The sequence below is a fragment of the Indicator indicator genome, chromosome 4, assembly GCF_027791375.1.
Source record: "Indicator indicator isolate 239-I01 chromosome 4, UM_Iind_1.1, whole genome shotgun sequence".
NCBI classification, from domain to species: domain Eukaryota; kingdom Metazoa; phylum Chordata; class Aves; order Piciformes; family Indicatoridae; genus Indicator; species Indicator indicator.
Window position 1 is genome coordinate 24,158,651 of NC_072013.1, and position 19,451 is coordinate 24,178,101.

The following is a 19,451-nucleotide window of genomic DNA, read 5'->3' on the forward strand; positions in this document are numbered from 1 at the left end:
TGTGGGGGGGTTCCATCTTGAAGAAGACTGAATCATCTGAGCTCTATAGCGGGTTATGAGGATGGCTTCCTTGTACTTTCTCAGTGTTTGGTGGAATTACTGAGAGACTGTCTCCTGGGTCAAGGGGGCAATGAAGTGTGGATTCATCATTCAACATCTCTATCCATGTTCAGCTGATGTTGATAAAGACATAAAATGGTATAAGTGATGAGTTGCAATGATTTTATCTTTTGTTTTGAGAAACAATAGTTGGCATCAGAAGTGAAAGAAATTTCCTTGTCTGTCTAGTCTCCGTGGAGAATTCTGTACAAAAAGTATAGATGCAGAAATGATCTACAAGAAAATATGTTTAATTACAAATACTTGTTTTGGACTTAGTGAGAGAAGAGGTCACAAAACCAGTTTAGAAGAAAGTGTGCATGTTTGGGGTGTGAGGTGTTTTGACTCCCTTTGTGGCACTGGTGGACATACTCTGTAACTAGAAATGAACTCAGCCTCATTTCTTCTTTCTTGAAGTTGGATTATAACTGTAGAGCACTGGAATAGGTTCATGCTTCAAGCATCAGCTGACATGGAGGGAGAACTGAAATACGCCTTTCTCTTCTAAATAGCCAGGCATTTAAGTAAATAAGTGTTGTATCCTCCAACTGTGCTTTCTTCATATGCTGAGGATTTTAAAGACCACTTACACTTGTTTGACTGAAAAATAAGCAATGAACTTACTGAAAATGAGTTTTCAAATTTAACCTGAGCTGTTCTTCCTCTGGTGTTCTGCTAATGCTTTGCATGCTAACCTAGAAGAATTGTAGTTCAGGATAATAGGTACTGTAATTGAGTCTACAAATGTATTAATTTTCTCAGCTGCCTGTGAGTTGTCCTTAGTTCTGGTGAATTATCAGGTGGTCATGCTATATAGGCCTTTCTCCTCTGTTAATAAGTCTTCTATCACGTGTTCTCTTCATGAAAAGATTGGAAAGTGTTTAATTACGTAAAAAAAGCTGTTGTTCCTCTAAACCAGTCTTAAAGCAGCATGTCTTACACTTTGCTATTGCATGGGATAGACAGGAAAAGTTGGTAGTGGAGCTGTGTAGACCCCAGGTATGTTGTATAAGGCACTGGTGGTCGTGTGCCCTGTGTTATGCATGGTAGCGTACCAGTGCACCTGCTCCACCATACACCTTGCTGCTTCCCCTAATGAAACAATTTAAATATTAAGGATGGTTTTCAGACAGAAAGAAAGGTACAGAAGAATGACAGCTGTTCTTACTTGTTCATAGACTGATGCCCATAACTAACTAGCAGTTTTCTTTCAGGAATAGGTCTTAATTCTTGACCTTCTAGAGCCTTTTTAAAACATAGAATGTTTTACAGACATGTTATGCTTAATATATTTAGACAGTTGTGTGTGTGTTATATTCACCCGACGTGTGAACAAACTTCTGTTCTTGGTGCTTTTTGGTTTTATGTAGTCTCTCAGAGATGCTACTTTTGTTTCATTTAAATGTAAAAAGAGGTCTTAGTTTCTCAGAAGTTTTCTCCTTTTTGCTTCACAGAAACTATCATAGAGCATGGACACCAGCAAGAAGACAGAACCCCCTTTATCTGTAGAAATGGTACAACAAAGGGCCAATCCTGATCGCAGTCCTTCAGCATCAGTTTATGTTCCAGAGCAAGGTGGCTACAAAGAGAAATTTGTAAATGCTGTGGAAGATAAGTATAAATGTGAAAAATGTCACCTCATCTTATGCAATCCTAAGCAGACTGAATGTGGACACAGATTTTGTGAGACCTGCATGAATGCCTTGCTAAGGTGCGTTTTTTTATTATGGTAGAACACATTGATACCTGTAGATCTTGTGAACTGCTGAAGATAGTGTGGACACCATTGTAGTTTTAGGAGTACATTAAGCTAATGCCCTGTTTTGAAACAGACTTCCACTTATTTGTTATCCCCAAATGTTTGTGTTCTACTCTGAGTCAGGATGAGACAGCTGAGCTTTCCATCATTAAAACGATCATTAAAGTGGTTAATGTATTAGGTAAGAATTTCATTCCCTGTGGAGCCTAGACTTAGTATCTGTTTTACATGACTGCTGACATGGCTAGTTTCACATAGAATACACTTAGTAAACTGTAGCTGTGTGAGGAAGTGAGCCTACAGAGGCTCCTTGAAGTTGTGATGCCTAACCTGGCCATGGGAGCCAGCCTTATAGTTGAGTGGTAGGACCCTTGGATAAATGTAACTGCTTGTGGATCTTCCTTTCCCTGTAACTCTTCTAGCAGTATGTCTTGGGGCTTATATTTTTTGTGGATTCTAGGAGGGTCATGAAGGCAGGCTTCTCTATTACTGAGATGTTTGGACCAGCATGCAAAGTGGGTGAGTGAATGTTATAGACATAAAATGAATGTTGAGAGATGCAGTCTTTCCTAGTCTAGGTAAGAATAAGTGTGTGGTCATTCAATGAGTATCTGGCTCCTAAGAAGTATCTGTGCATCGGTAGAAGTCTGTTTCTTTGCCTCTCAACTTTTATGCATTGTTACTGATTGTATTCAGCAGTGTGATTTCAAAGCTTGGTCTGAAGTTTGGAGACCATTTTTGGTAAACTTAAATTTCTTGGGGTACATAAGTAGTCAATACTTCAGTTTACTCCTGGGAAAGCAGAGGTACAGAAGAGATTGATATTGCTGGATGTTGCACACTGGAGTACTAACAAAGAAGATTTGACTTTGGAGGATCTTGGTGATTTCTTGTTTACTTTTTGTGGCTGTCCTGAGTCTAGGTATTCATATATATTTCACTTAGAAATACAGTAATCTCAGGCAGTTAAAAATCAAGACTACACACAGCATGGCAAAGAGATTGGAGGATGTTGCATTACTCTGTCTCATTACTCTGTAGTGGTAGGATGAGAGGCAATAGCTTCAAACTAGAGAAGATCAGATTTAGATTGGATGTTAGGGACAAGTTCTTTACTATGAGGGTGGTGGAACGCTGGAACAGGTTGCCCAGGGAGGTGGTTGGGGCCCTATCCCTGGAGATAGTCAAAGTGAGTCTCGACAGGGTTCTGGGCAGCCTGATCTAGTTGAGGATGCCCCTGCTTGCTGCAGAGAGGGTTGGACTAGATGACCTTCGGAATTCCGATCCAACCCAGACCATTCTATGATTCCATAAAAAAGAGTTACCTTTGTACTGGGCAAAGACAGGGGCCCATAGCTCACTAACCCACTCTTGTAGCTTTTGTGCTACAGCATGTCAAATTTAAAACAACAAAAAATCCCCACCAGCCTTTCTTTCAATACACATTTTCAGTGTAGTTTTCAGTAGTAGTTTTTATTTAATAAGTGCAGGTATTTTTTTCTGAATGTATGTTTTTGGAAGATTCTAACATGGTTAATAACAGTGACTGCAGAAAAGCAAATAGTTGCCATGCTTGGATGTGTGCAGAAAGGAGATCCTTAACAATCTAAGCAGTAACAATTCTGGCATTGCTGGAATCTGGGTAATTTTCCTTCCCTGCTGTGGGACATGCGCATGTGCTTATTACAGTGCAGCTAGAATAGGTGTAATTTTACCTTTGTGACTTTCCAACCAGTCTATTATTGAAAAGGATACATGGGTGAGACCATCTACCATGCTACTCTTTCATTTGAATTATTGCACTATATATAAGTGCTTGTTGCAAAGAAATCCTTTATTACAATTAAATTTACAGCTACTTTTTTCTGGAGAATTAAAAAGTGTACCATAAAACTGGAAGCAAAATAAGTTTACAATGTTTCTGTATTTGGCACAAAAATTTTTCGTTCAGTGTTGATATCCTGCTGCACATACACACTGATTATGTGCTAGCAGCTTCTGTTCCAGTGTTATTTGAGGACAAAGAATTGGGAGTCTGGTAGTTTGAGTCAGTGTAGATAATGTAGTAAATGTCTGCTCAGTATGCAGTATTAGTTTAAAAAAGCAAGGGAGATGCTTGAGTGAATTCAGTAGGAGTGAGGAAGGCATGACATTGTATTCAACACTATATGCCCTCAAGTAGATTAGTTTTCCCTTTTTTTTTAACTTAAGAAAAATATTACAGATATTGCAGCTGCAAGGTAGTTAAGATGCTGAGAAATAGGATGAGACACGGGATGGTCAGTTCAAGGAGCAGAAGCCAATCAGATGATTTGAAATAACCATGCTGATTATATAAATGAGCTTACTCAGACTTTTACATCAATTTGCACAGCTGCTAGCTGCAACAATTTACATAGCCTGTCAGTGATTGCTTTATGAAGGATTTACCTTAGCTTTTACCTTGTGCTTTTCATCCATGGATCTCAATGCTTTACAGTGAAGATCAGTATTGACTATCCACATTTTACATAGTGTAATGGAGCTAAAAAGATGTGAAGGGATATACACTACAACACTTCCCAGGTCACAGCCACAAACAGCTGTATGAACTCATGTTTCCTACACTCTGTTTTCTAGTCACATACTGCTGCACTCCTCAACCTACCTGTTGTCTGAGAAATGACAAGTTTGGTAACTGGATTACCAAAACATCTACAGGGCAATAGTTCAGGTAAAGGAGTGAGAAAGGATCTGTGACAGTTGTTAAATCAGAACAGACTTGAAGGAGATAGATGTATAATTGGCTTCCAGAGAAAGTAAAGTTTAATTAGGTGTTGTCTGAAAAAGGACTGGATAATTGAAGAGAAAATAGTTTGCCTGTTTGCACAGATAGATTAAGAAATTATGAAAATTGTGGACCAGGCAAAGACTGTAAAATAGGGAATGAATTTTGCTGTCTTGAAGAAAATCACTGCAGTTGCCTGGAAGCATTGTGGTGGTCTCATTTCCTCAAAAATCACAGAAACATTCAGGTTGGAAAAGACCCTCAGGATCACCAAGAACCCTACTCTACAAGGTTTACCCCTAAACTATATCCCTAAGCACCACATCCAAACCACCTTTAAACACATCCAGGGTTGGTGACTCAATGACCTCCCTGGGCAGCTCATTCCAATGCCTGACCACTTTTTCTGTGAAAGTTTTATTCCTAATGTCCAGTCGTTTATAAACCTACCCAGTCACATCTTGAGGCTGTTCTCTCTTGTTCTATCACTAATTACCTGGGAGAAGAAGCCAGCATCACCACCCTCTCTGCAATGTCCTTTCAGGCAGTTGTAGAGAGCAATGAGGTCTCCTCTCAGCCTCCTCTTTTTCAAACTAAACAGCCCCAGCTCCTTCAGTCACTCCTCATAAGATTTATTCTCCAGGCCCTTCACCAGCTTCCTTGCCCTCCTCTGCACTCGCTCCGGCACTTCCACATCTCTCTTGGTCTGAGGTGCCCAAAAATGAACACTATACTTGAGGTGTGGCCTCACCAGAGCTGAGTACAAGGGGACAATCACCTCCCTACTCCTGCTGGACACAGCATTTCTAATACAGGCCAGGATGCCATTTGCTCTCTTGGCCACCTGGGCACACTGGTTGCTCATATTCAGCTGCTTGTCAATTAGAACCCCCAAGTCCTTCTCTGCCAGACAGCTTTCCAGCCACATTTCCCCAAGCCTGTAGTGTTGCTTGGGGTTGTTGTGACCCAAGTGCAGGACCTGGCATTTGGCCTTGTTGAAGCTCATCCCATTAACGTTGGCCCATTGATCCAATCTATCCAAGTCTCTCTGTAGAGCCTCCCTGTCCTCATGAAGATCAACACTCCCACCTGACTTGGTGTCATCTGCAAACTTACTGCTGACACACTCTATATGTCTTCATCAAGATCATCAATAAAGATGTTAAACAGAAGTGGTCCCAACACTGAGCCTTGAGGAGCACCACTCATGACTGGCCACCAGCTAGATTTAACTCAATTGAGCACCACTCTTTGGGTCTGTTCACCCAGCCAGTGCTTTATCCTGCAGAGCCTGTGCTCATCCAAGCCGTGAGCACAGTTTTGTCCACGAGAATTATGTAGGAAAAAGTGTCAAAGGCTTTTCAGAAGTCTATGTAGACAGTGTCCACATTCTTGCCCTCATCCAACAGTCAGGTCATCTTGTCATAGAAGGAGATCAGGTTGGTCAGGCCTGCCCTTCATAAACGCATGCTGACTGGGCCTGATCCCCTGGTTGTCCTTTATATGGTGTGTAATGGCATTTGAGATGACCTACTCCATGACTTTCCCTGGTACTGAAGTCAGACTCTTTCCTGGATCCTCCTTTCTTCCTTTCTTATAGATGGGCATTTCATTTGCTACTCTCCAGTCCATTGGGACCTCCCCAGTTATCCAGAACTTCATGTAAATGATGGAAAGTGGCTTGGCAAGCACATCTGCCAACTCCCTCAGCACCCTTGGGTGTAGCCCATCTGGCCCTGTAGACTTCTGTGCCTCTAAGTGTATAGCAGATCACTGACTACTCCCTCACTTATTGTGCTGACCTCATTCTGATTCCCCTCCCTGACTCCTAGTTCATGAGGCTGAGTGTCCAGGGAATTGCTGGTTCCAGTGCTAAAGACTGAGGCAAAGTAGGCATTGAGCACTTCAGCCTTCTCCTCATCCTTACTCACTATGTTTCCCTCTGCATCCAATAAAGGACAGAGATTTTCCCTAGTCCTCCTTTTGTTGTTAATGAATTTATAGAAACATTTTTTTTATTATCCTTAACGGCTGTATCTAGGCTGAGTTCTAGCTGTGCTTTGGCTTTCCTAATTTTCTCCCTGCATAGCTTCACTACATCTTTATAGTCCTGATGAGAGACCTGTCCCCTCTTCCAAAGACCACAGACTCTCTTTTGCTCCTGAGGTCCAGCCAAAGGTCCCTGTTCAGCCAGGCTGGACAGCTGTCCCGCTGACTCGTTTTTTGGCAGACAGGGACAGCCTGCTCCTGAGACTTTAAGACTTCCCTCTTGAACTATGTCCAGCCTTCTGGGACTCCTGTCCTGGACTCCTGTATCCTTCAGGGTGGCCTCCCAAGAGACTTTGAATCAGTCTCCTGAACAGGCCAAAGTTTGCCCTCCAGAAGTTCAAGGTGGCAGTTTTACTAACCCCTCTCCTTGTTTCCCCAAGGATAGAAAACTCAATCACCTCATGATCGCAGACTCCTAGGTGGTCTCCAGCCTTTACTTCCCCCACAAGTTCTTCCCTGTTCACAAGAAGCAAGTCCAGGAGGATACCTTTCCTGGTTGGCTCCCTTGCCAGTTGTGTCAGGAAATGATCCTCCACACGCTCCAGGAACCTCCAAGACTGGGAAGCTAAAGTCTCCCATGAGAACAAGGGGTAGTGATTGTGAAACCTCTCTCAACTGCTTATTAAAAATTTCATCTACCTCTTCATCCTCGTGTGGTCTATAACAGATTCCTACCACAATATCACTCTTGCTGGCCTTATTCCTGATTCTTTCCCATAATGACTCAACACTATCATCACCTTCATTCATTTTCATGGTTTTGTATGTTTCCCTGACATAGAGGGCTACTCCATCACCTCTCCTTCCTTGCCTTTCCCTTCTGAAAATGGCAGATACTGTCCACTGAAAACTCAGTGTTCAATTTTTTTTTTTAAGTCGTGTCATGTTATTCATTATAATGAACAATATCCACTTTTAATTATTTTCAAATCTATTTAATAATCATAACTAAGTGCCTCATGGACAGTTTTGTACTACAAAAAATCAGATGAGTTAAAATAGATTTTCTCTTTTCTTTTCTCTCCAGTTCTTCTAGTCCAAAATGTACAGCGTGTCAAGAAAGCATAGTAAAAGATAAGGTATTGTTAAAATTATTTCTTATTCAATAGTATAGAATTGTGTGTTGTACATAAGGTGTGCTGTTGCTTTGTGGTAATTACTTCTTAAACCTTATAAGCTGACTGAGGAAGACAGTTTTGTTGAAAAAACCTAGAACATGTATTTTATATAGGAAGACAGATAATTTTTGCTGTTAAACCCATGGTAGAAAACAGCATGTCACCATCATCCCTGGCAGTGCAGCCAGGTTTCATAGTTGGGAGCTAGAGCAACCCCTTGGCAGTTGTCCTCTCATCAACCAGGAGAATGATAACAAATTCTGCATCTCTTGTAGATGCAGAGATCTGACGGATCTAGGCAAATCTTACTCCTGATTTGGATCCAGACCAGTGTTTATCATTTCTCAGTTTACTGTTTCTGTGAGCCACGCTGGAACCAGAACAGTGTGGAGTTACAGTAACTAATAGAATCACATTATTTGTATATGGATAAGCTATTTCACTGATATCCTCTTCACTGTTTTTCACAGCAAAACCTCGTGTTGCTTTTGAAAGCTCAAGGGTAAAGAAAATTCTTTTTGATTTAGTTCATAGTTCATCGTTTTACATTGTTCTAAAGTATTTAGTAAATTTCTTGATGTTAATAGTCTTTCCCGCCTAAACAAATACTTGTAACTATTTTCAAGAAAAGGTTAATGGGTGCATTAATTCCTCTTTATCTTAACTCAAAGTAGTTCTCTGAACAGTGTTCAGCATAATTCAGTTTTGACATGGGTGGGCTCTCTGAGAGCTCAGGCCAATGATCATGTTACCTGCTGTATTTGTCCTCTTAACTCTGACTTTGTAGTTCCCAAGGTACATGTTAGATGAACTGTGCAAATCAGTGATTTTCATGAAGTTGGAAGCCTTTCTTCCCACAGAATGCTGATGTCAAAAATCAGATCTTTTAGAGACAGCCTTGGAAAAAATGTTTTTAAATTGTTTTCTTATCTCAATTTTAGCAAAACTGAGCCTGTGAATTACTCTGGAAAAAAAATACTGCAGTACTGGCAATTCAAATGAGATTTGTTGATTCATTAAACTTCACATATGTCTCTGAAAAGTAAACAGAAATCAGTGTCTGTCAGATGAGACTGGATGAGAATGGTTGCACTATTTCCTCCTTTGCCAGTATTGAGGATAAATTTGTAGTCACTGTGGACAGACCTGATCATAATTCTTTGTTGTTAAATGTTAGTGTGCAGGGTTGTTTTGTAATTACAGTATCCCTGCAGAGTATGCAGTATAACAGAACTCTGTCAGAGAAGTAGTTGTGGGTTGGACTTGGTTCTTTGGTATTTCTTAATGGTCATTAAAGCAATTGCAAAATAACTTCAAGGTTTTTGCTCCTTTGTTTTGTATTTCAAAATAGTAGTAATGGTCTTCAGTCCTGTCTCTGGCTTCTGCCCATGAAGGAAGGAACCAGTGATACCAAGAACCGTTATCCCATTCTTTGAGAATGCAGTTGTGTTGTCTCTAACTTTTATGAGATATCACCTGCAGAAGGTGAAATATCAAAACCCCAAACTCACTATGTCTAAGTTCTTGCAGTATAGACAGAAAATGATGGAAAGGTTTATAAACGTTAAAACTGAGAGATAGCTAAAGCCTGCTTATCAGTGAAATAATAAACCTCCTTCAGTCTAAGATTTTAGAAAATATTTACTTATATATTAACCACTGAAATGCAAGTTAGGTGTTCCAACTTACCACTCTAGTCATGGTGAGACTGTCTTCCATGAAATCTTTTCATGGAATTGTGGTATTGTGCCAAACTCTACAGCTTCCCAAACAGTGTAGAGTGTTCTAGCTTACACAGGCCTAGTATTGGCAAGCAAATTGGAAAAAAAAAAAATCCTGTCTTGTATCTTTTGCTTTCATATATTTGTAGTAAAAGTGAAACAGTAGTAGTGTATCTGTTGAAATATTCTTCCATTGGGCTGATTGTAGTTGAGGAATCTGTCATGTGCACGTTCAAGAAAAATTAAGCACAGATTTTATTTCTACCACATAAAGCTAGAATTAAATGACACTGCTGTAGCCAAATTGCATGGTTTCTACTTTATTTGATCTCAGGAGTGGTTTAAAAATTTCTACAATTAATTGGTTGGGGTTTTTTTCAGGTATTTAAAGATAATTGTTGCAGGAGAGAGCTACTTGCCCTTCAGATCTACTGCAGAAATGAAAACAAGGGCTGTAAAGAACAGCTGTCTTTGGGTCAGTTACTGGTAAGTAATCTAACATAGTCTAAGGTTCCTTTTGAGTTAAAGAATGAGAAAAAAAATTGCAAATTGAAATCCTAATCTGTTTCTTGATTTATAAATGTCAGAATAGAGTTAAATTAAAACTGAGCTTTTTGATGAGCCATAAGGAGTCATGTAATTGTGTGACACTAAATCTCAGAAATGAAAATGCATGAAGCAAATGAGAGCTGAAGGGAGAACTAAAATCATAAAAATCTAAATGTGTACTTTACAAATGTGAGAAATTTTAACTCCTTTTTTGGGGGAGGTTGTTTTACTTAGAAGTCCAAATCCTCTCATGTAAGTGGTGGTTCATATGTAGAGTTAAACCTTTGGCTTCTCCAGTCTTGTGCAAAATAACCTGTAATTTTGTTTCATGATGAAATAAAATACCAGTAATCCTGTAATTTAACTGTGGTGAGATGTGGCCACACAGCATTTTGCAGTGAGATGTTTAAGCCCTTGTTTTGAATGAGCAAGCTCAGGTGCTTGAATAGCTTAAAGCAGCATCTATGTTTATATGGAATAGTACACCTTCTGTTTAAATAATCTATGTAGAATTTTGAACTTGCATACATCTACAATACAGTGAAATCTGCTGTCTAAGTAAAGGGAATGTAAAGTTAGAAATATATTCCTGAGTAGGCTTGTTAGTGTTCTTGCACAGTATATTGCACAAAAAAACTTTGCTTACCTTTGATTCTAAAGTTATTTACTGTGGGATGTCTTCAAAGGATGGAAGACATGCACAAAACTGAGTTAACTTGACTGTTTTGTTGGGTTGGGTTTTTTTTTTTTTTTGTCTTTCAGTTGCATTTGAAAACTGATTGTCAGTTTGAAGAACTCTCATGTCCTCGTGCTGATTGCAAAGAAAAAATACTGAGAAAAGATTTGCCAGACCATGTAGAGAAGACCTGTAAATACCGGGAGACAACCTGTAAATACTGTAAAAGCCAAGTCCCAATGATTATGTTGCAGGTGCAGTATTTTCTTGTGTGTATAGAATAAGAGTTCTTACTTCAATGTGGAATAATGAGTCTTCTGGTGCTTCTCTGTAGCTGCCAATAGAGCCTTGGCCTTTCAGGGGGAATTAGTAAGTCAAATATGAAAACAGGCTGACGTTCAAAACACTTTTTTTTTTTGTTTCCTGCAGGAACACCAGTTACTGCATTGACTGGGATACAGCATTTAAAAAAAAAGTTAGATCCACTGCGTATTAGTGATACTAAATTTTTGCTGTGCTTTTCTTATTTTGTTTAAGTTGATAAAATAAATGCAACTACCCCTCCTGATAACAATTAAATGTTGTGCAGAAGGAGTATAAGCATAGCAATTGACTGGAGGAACAGAATCTTTCTTATACAATCCTTCTTGGGTACTGTGTGATCTGTTATGAGAGAAAAGGAGCAAACAATGTAAAAACAATGTCTTGACATAACAGCAGTGGTATATGACAGGCCAAAGCAGGGTTACTGATATTCTTGGTGTATGAGTAGGTTGTCTGATGAGCAGCACTTTGTGAGTTACAAGTATAGAGCAGAGGCTGAGAAAGTCATACTTATTTTATACATAGAGTCATAACTTGACTGCATTTGCTTTGATTTGTGTTGAACAGTGTTGTACTGAACTGCTCTTAACTCTTTTTCTTTTTTTTTTTTTTTTAATTCAGTTTACATAGTTTCTGTTGTTTGACAATCTCACACTTCAGACTTTCTTGGTCTAGTAAGAGTGATGAAAATGTCATTTTTGTTCTTGTGTATTGTTTGTTAGGTGAAGTCTCCCAGTGATAAGAAGCATTCTTTGCTCAGAGGCGTTGTTACAAAAAAGCATAAGGAGAATTGCTCCAGATTTAGATCTGGCCTTCCATTATTAGAGTGTATACTCGTAAGGGCTGGTACTTTAATAATTGTGCACTACCTAGCATAAGGTGGCTGAGATGTGAAAATACATGGAGAAAATTAAGTTTACACTGTGATTATTCTTACATATTCTGACAGGGAGGTGAAAATATATTTATATATTTATTTTGATTGTGGGTGCTTTTCTCCCAGAATTTACTTTAGACTGGAAATCAATGTGAGACAGAGAGTGATACTAAAAAGTGTTCAGTGTCTTAAGAGCGTCAGTGAGTATTAAATACATCTTGTACAAACTTGATTTCCATATCTACGCAGTATGCTCACAGGTTTCTTTTTATGGGAGTCACGTAGTTAAATTTTGGTGTCTGAAAGCATCATTACGTTTTGGGGAGCTCAGAACTCTGTTTTAAGTTAGGAGCTTTCCCTTTTATCCGATATTGGTGGATTTGACATTTATGCAACCTTTGAAGTAGCAGTAGCTTTCCAGTCACTCAGAAGTCTATCAGGTTTTGAGTTCACAGTAAAGCCTATTTTAGATGCTCATGTTGGAAACAAGGATGGCACGTTAGTTTGAAGTGCATAAAAGAATGGTTGTAAATAAAGTCATTGTTCTCCAGAATCTTAAATGGTGGAATTCTGAGTTGCTTTAAGAGGTAATAGAATTGACTCATCCAGAGGGCCAAAGAGGGTTGTTTAAAATGTAGTTTCATGTTGAGAAATTAGTATTTTTGCTGTATTAAACTTGGTAGCACTATTCACCTGCTCTTAAAAGTTGTATACAAGTCTGCGCTTGTAAATCAGAACCTTTCCAAGCAGTATTACGTTCTTGTGTTACCATTTGCTTGTATGTTGCAGTACACAGGAATAGGATGGTTTTACTTCCATACTCATTTAAGGGTGCAAAACGCTCTGCAGTGAGATTAGTAGTTGGATGCAGGAGATTATTTAATGTGCAGTGATTATAAAACTGTAGGTGGTTTTATTTGTTGTGGCCTGATAAAATATTTTCTCATTGTACTTTGATCATGAGAACCAGAAATTTAATGAGACTGTACGTTTGAATGAAATGCTCCTTTTGACTTCTTACTTGAGTTTGTCACCCAGAGCTTGAGTCCATCTGTAGCTTCTGTAGTGTAAATTCTCTCTGATGTAGTAATGACTGAAGCAGGCCTCAGTGACATGAACTGAAAATGGAGATAGAGGGAGAATACCAAGAAAAAAGGTATGCAAATAGAAACAAAAATACTTTTACCAGAGTGTGTATGGTTTATGGCTTCATAGAATCTCATGACCTGTGGGGTAGGAAATCCCCGTTGTTGGAGGCAAACTCTTCAGTGAACAATGTTAGTACACGTTTTTTCTATTGCATTTGTCTAGCCTGCACTGTCACTGGGTGAGTTAACTTCTTAATTTTTTTTCTGTTGTTTAAGCCATCTAAAAAGTTGGAGGGATTTGTCACAAAGATACCCTTTCCATTGTATAACTTCTGGCAGATGAAGATGATGCATTGTTAAAACAGAAATTAGTAGCCTGAAAAGCTTCTGAATTATTATATTTTTCTGTGTATAATCCACAAAACTACTTGGAAGTGCTTCTTCTATAAAACTGATACTTGGGATATAGTAATATGATACGGATCTGTCAGGACAGTATTAGCTTTAGTACTAGCCTAGGGTCTTGCGTGCCACCCTTGTCGTAAAAAGGCTGTCCCAGGCAGACCCTGCCAAGGCAGTTTGGACTTAGAGGTCTGAAATACAGCTGAGATGACTGGAACAACCACTAGTCATCTTCATCTGTTGTTGCTGCTCTAGAACCAGACATGTTCCTAATGTGGCATGGGCTTCTGTGGGGAGCAACGTTAATATCCTGCCGCCTTCTTACCTATGTCAGGTGCCCTGCATGTGTTGTCACCTGTGTTTTGTGTTTAGCTTTTGGATTGTGTGTTCAACTGTGTGAATTCGGTAGGAAGAGGATTCTGCCACTGGAATATGGTTACACTGGTGTATCCTAAAGTCATTATAAGGGCTCCCCTTGGTTTCCATGGATGGGCTCTGGGATGTGGAGTGAGGAGAATAATATCGGAGAGATTGCAGAGGAATTGCATATTAATGATGAACCTAAGTCAGTGTTATAGCCTTTGCCAGATAGTTTGGGCAGGTTAGAGAAGAGAGTAAGGGAATTAAAATTAGGGAATGAATATTAGAAAGAAGTATTTTTTTTAAATTTTATTTTACTGTTGATAAAGCATTAAGAACTTTATAGGGCAGTAGGCACCTAGAGCTGCACAGTAGTCTGTGATAGCTCTCTTCAACTTGATGTGTTTAGAATAAGGGGCCAAACCAGTTCTTGAGTCTGAGCAATAGTGAGCCTGTGGGCCATTGCTGATCAGAAGAGCACTGCAGTTACCCTTACAGATCTGAGGAGAGGTGTTGCCAGTCTGTTACCATTGATGCTGAATGTGAGTGCCCATGGTGGGGAGGGGCTGAAGCTAACTCCTCACCCCCATGTTTTGGGTGCCTATCACAGCTCTGACTAAGGAACAACTTAGGCTTCCATGCTTTCTGTTGCTGTGACTGTCTACATGTGCTACATCAGTAGTGGACTAGTGCAAATGAGAAGGAAGGCAGAGTAGACCTGATGATCTGTATTTCAAAGTGAGGAGGTACACATTTTTAAATATTTGCTGATTTATGACAGAATTCTGAATCAAGGCCTTTCACATCCCAGAGCTGATGTCTCCTTTGTCTTGGTTTTGTTTCTAAAAAATAGACATCATCACTGGGCAAAAAGGGCATGTTATTTGTTCTTCCTTTTCTAACAGCCTTATAAATCTAGACGTTTGTTTATTTGGCTTAAGTACCAGAAATGAAGTGGTTTGTTTCAAGTTGAGTAAGACATGTCACTTGACATGAAATGGAATTATTTTTTTTCCCTTTTTTTTTCATTATGGTTAGAAAAACTGAGAAGAAATGTAAATTCATTTAGCTTGAGCCTGATTTTTCTTTCCCTCCTGTGGTGATACAGTTTGACAACTGTACTGAAGTACCTGTCATCATCTAGGTTCAGATCAAAGGGTCTGCCCAGCATCATGATAAAAGTTTCAACATCTCTTTGAACTTCGAATATGACACTCAGTATCAGATATCTGGGAATCAAAATGAGGAAAGAATCGGAAGGGGAATATCTGTACATAAGAAAGAGATTCTCTAAGGGCGGACAATGTAGATTTCTGAAGAGCTGTTCTGTGCACTGTATACCCTTACTAAAAAGGACATCTGCTGTGGTTCTGCTTACTTAAAAATGTTCATTTTTGTGAGTCTTGCTGGGGAAGTTTTATTGTTGCTTCATTGCTCTAAGTAGTAAAATGGGAAGCGAAGCAGCTTATTCTGTGTGGGAAACAAGAAAATCTGGTTTTCCTCAGATTATCAACACATCAATGAAAAGCATAAACTGATGTTGGAGCAATTTCAGTTCTGTTACTGCACAATTGGGATAAACATTGGAAAAAGTCTTGTGTGTTTTTAGGATTATTGTAGTATCCTTTTCTTTGCAGGTAAGTCCCCTCCTTAATTTCAGAGTAAGAGCTGATTTGTGGTTTGTTTGCTTTTTCCTCTGTAGAAACATGAAGATACAGACTGCCCGTGTGTCATGGTTTCATGTCCTCATAAATGTAGTGTTAAAACACTCATGAGGAGCGAGGTAAGAAGTCATGCCCAGTGTTGTGCTGAAAAGCTAAATAATTTTTAAACTAAGATCTCGCAAGAATTTTGCCAGAAGCCATTTCCTTATTAAAATGTGAGATCTAAAGAAAAGCTTTTTCTACCACACAGTTAAGTGTTATAACACTCAAATATTCTTAAAGATTGCCTCAAAAAATATTGAAAAAGTAGTAATTTCTTAGTTTTGTGTCACAGTTAGACTTGATTTGCCCAAGACTAGTGCTTGTCTTTCCTGCTTTCATTTTTACTAGCTCTCCCCCTGCCCTTCCCCCATTTGAAACATTTGTTGAGCACAATAGAGCAGCATCTTGGGGTAGTTAGCTTACATTCAAATAAAAAGAGAGATTTAAAATTTATTGCACATTGACAAGAGTAAAGACTAGAAAAATCATATAAATGTGTAGAATGATTCCATGGAAGAACCTAAATTACAATCGTATCTGTTAAATTCAGGGAAAAACTTGATCCTTGACAACTGAAGAATTAATGTAATATAGAGGGCAATGCAAATACAACAGTGTATAAAAATTACTTCTAATATATAAAAGCTTGCAGTAATATGTAGATCAGATTTTAAAAAAAAACAGCGAAGCCTGCTTTATTTGAACAGATCCTGCTTCTTGTACATTAAAAGATAAAAGTAGCATCTGTCAAAATTGATGTGTGTTATTTTTTACTAGAAGTCACTGACTAAGGATGGGGAAGAGTTTATTTAAGCCTTCAGCACTGTATAATCCTCACTTAAGGAAAGTTAAGTTTCCGATCTAAGGATAAACTTTTCTCTTTTCACTTATATTTACTTCCTGAATTGAGTTTGTATTATTTTTCGTGGTATACATGGCACATATGGCACCTGCCAAACACTGGTGCAGGCTTTTCCCCAGTGGTAGCAAAGTGTAAAATACACGATAGATACTGTACCTAGGAGAAACTGAGTTGTCAAGAAAAGAGAAAATATGTCTGCTGAGCCAATTCTGTCAGTGCTTGTTTCCAAGTTTAGATCCTGGTTCTGGAGCATTCAGGCATGATCTTAAATCTTGACTTCAGCAGTTAGTTTGAGAAGGGATGTATCTGAGTGCTAATAAGAGTTGACCCATTAAAGCCTGGGTCACACACACACAGTCTGAACTGGGTTCAGAAGCCATTGGTAGAAACAGAAATTTATACAGTCATCTTGCCCTGCATCATCTGTTGCTGTATGTTGCTTATTTTTTTCCTGATACTGTGAAAATGTATATATTAGCTGCATGGTTAGGGACAAGACTCTAATGCAGAAAATGGGAAAATGCCTGCCTAACAGTTTGAGAAAATTTTGTAGTTTATAACAAGTGAGTATCTTACTCTAGAATGAAAGGCAATTTTTCATATTTAATTCATAAGTCTTTGGAGACTTCTAGTGTTGAGAAGTTGAACATGTGGCATTCTTGTAAAACCTGTTACACTACATGTCTCTTTCTTATTTGGTCTTTTTTTTCTGAACCACGTGTCTTGTACAGATTGTGTTTAGAACACAAATGTATATCAGAGATGAGTGAACAACTACATCTCATGTCAGATGTTAAAGACTATCCTGCCTGTTCTAGAGCTTCACGTTCAAAGCAGCGTTGGTTTGCCACTCCTTCCCATGGAAGTGGTTGAGCTGAGTCATGTGGGGCTTATGGTGTGGGAATTTCAAATAAAATTTTGAAACTCTAAAGAGTGATCCCAACTGAGGAGCTAGGCTCCAGTTCCTGTCTGCTTTGTGGGAAATCTAATCCTCAGATCCTGTTTTTGAAGAGAGAGTGTTTCTTACGCTGTCCTTTCCAAAAAATGCCTCTTTTAGGCAATTTGCATCCAGCTGCTGCCCTCTATGCTGCAGTGGCTGCCAGCTGTATATATGTCTGTGCTTCTGTGAATTGGTTTATTTTTTAAATGAAAAGTGATTTGTGCTCATAATGATTCAAGATACTGGAATAAATCTCAATCTGTGAAGAATGCAGGCATTTTACTCCTTAGTTTTAATCCTCTGTGTACTGCATTTTTTGTTAAAAAGGCTACTTAACTGTACCAATTCTAAAACTCTGTCTGTTTCATGCAGTACTTGTTTAGTCTTTTTTTGTGTAGTTCAACCATTAAATTTAAGCACAGCGAATTGCATGCTATGCTTTGAAAAACTGGTTCCTCGATAAATTAGGATTAGGAAAAAAAATGTAATTTACTACAGTGAAACTGATCTTAAGACTTTCTCAGAAAAAAAAAAGTACAATGGCTTCTTGAGAAAAGTTTAGTCATTTGTTAAATTGAAACAAAACCATAAATGATTGTAGAGCGTGGTTTTTGTTTGCTTTTTAAAATTGGGTTACCTATTGAAATAGTCTTTGGTAGAAGTTTCACTGTATATTAAGTGTATCACACTGTATACTGTATTGGCATGTGCGTGTGGTTTACATATGTGTATATATAGTATTTGCACTTCAGATCAGACTGGAGAAAATATGCACACCTGTATTGTATGTTCTGTGAGCAGCACACAGTACAAAACCTGATAACCTCTGCCCTGTGTTTTGAGCATTATCATGCAAACGTCTTTTGCCAAAACTCACATTTTTTTCCTATTGCAGTTGAATGCACATTTGTCAGAATGTATTAATGCCCCAAGTACCTGTAGTTTTAAGCGTTATGGCTGCACTTTTCAGGTCAGTATATAACAATTATACTTCCCAATTGATGAAAGTCTGCAAATAGAACCTAACACTTTGACGTGAAAGTTCTGGACTTCTCTAGTCTTGGTTAAGAAAAAAGTCATCCAGTTGCGCCAAGTGATTATGCAGCAAATGTTTGATTTTGCATTTTAAAAAGAAACAATAAAAAAACATATAGAAGCCCAAACATTCCTTCAGTGGTTTGGGAGTTAAGTTGTTACATACATCTTGTGGAAATAGGAAGATGATAGATTTGAGAAACTTTTTAACTTGGAGTCAGAGGGTCACTTTTGTTCTTCAGAAAATAGGCTACTAACTTGAGTTATTTCTATTAAAGTATTTATTTTCTTGAGCTAAGTATGTTTATATTTTCTCTCATTCATGTGTCTTAATATTAAGGTTAAACATAACTTAGTGCACTTAAAACATGGTTTTATGTGCATTCATATGTCCATGTGTACATAGGCGTATAATCAAAGTCTGAAATTTATTTTTAAAATAAAGTTTTAGACTTTAAACCTGGTAGTTCCTGCAATATTAAAAAAAAAAATAAAAGCCCCATACCTCAGTGTTTAGTTTCAGTATCATCTCTTTTAATTTTCTACTTTCCTTATCACATGTCTTGGGAAGTTTGGATAGTTATATAATGAAGAGATTAGTCAGGAAATCTCAGAAACTGCTGACAGGAAAAAATGGAGTTTCAGATGGTGTGATTAATTTGTTAGCCTAAACTTAAAGAGGCAAGAATTGTAAGCAGTAGCACTTCTTTTAGTAAACTACTTCCTGCAGGTGTTTCCAAGTTCTTAGTGGTAGACTGATCAATGCTGTAACCCTGCCCACTGTTATGTTGTATGTATTGCCATTCATTTTATGTATGTATATGTGTGCATATATGTACATATATCCACATATATATTTTTAGTATTTTTATATAGAGTACATACTTTGAGGATCATGGAAACCTTTTCAGTTGCTTTGCAGCATATCTACCATCAAAGCTAATATACTGTGCATTGCAAAACACTTACTGACGTAGGTGTAATGCAAACCAATGCAAATAAAGTAAGTGATATGGTCTACATCTTATGTACTCTGTATATAATCTATGTGTGTTCTGTAAACTTTTTATATAGTGGTTATTTGTAACAGCATTTATAGGTTGTGCAGAGGCAGCATAT

General features: G+C 38.3%; 1 protein-coding gene across 1 annotated transcript in view; it reads left to right on the forward strand.

Moving 5' to 3' along the window:
* Window positions 1–1,568: 1,568 nt before the first annotated feature.
* Window positions 1,569–19,451, forward strand: part of TRAF3 (TNF receptor associated factor 3) — a 29,864-nt gene continuing 11,981 nt past the window's right edge. Inside the window, exons 1-6 of the mRNA XM_054400326.1 lie at window positions 1,569–1,810; window positions 7,702–7,753; window positions 9,895–9,999; window positions 10,825–10,992; window positions 15,492–15,572; window positions 18,193–18,267. Coding sequence (XP_054256301.1) covers window positions 1,569–1,810; window positions 7,702–7,753; window positions 9,895–9,999; window positions 10,825–10,992; window positions 15,492–15,572; window positions 18,193–18,267 — 723 coding nt within the window. The remainder of the gene's footprint in view (window positions 1,811–7,701; window positions 7,754–9,894; window positions 10,000–10,824; window positions 10,993–15,491; window positions 15,573–18,192; window positions 18,268–19,451) is intronic.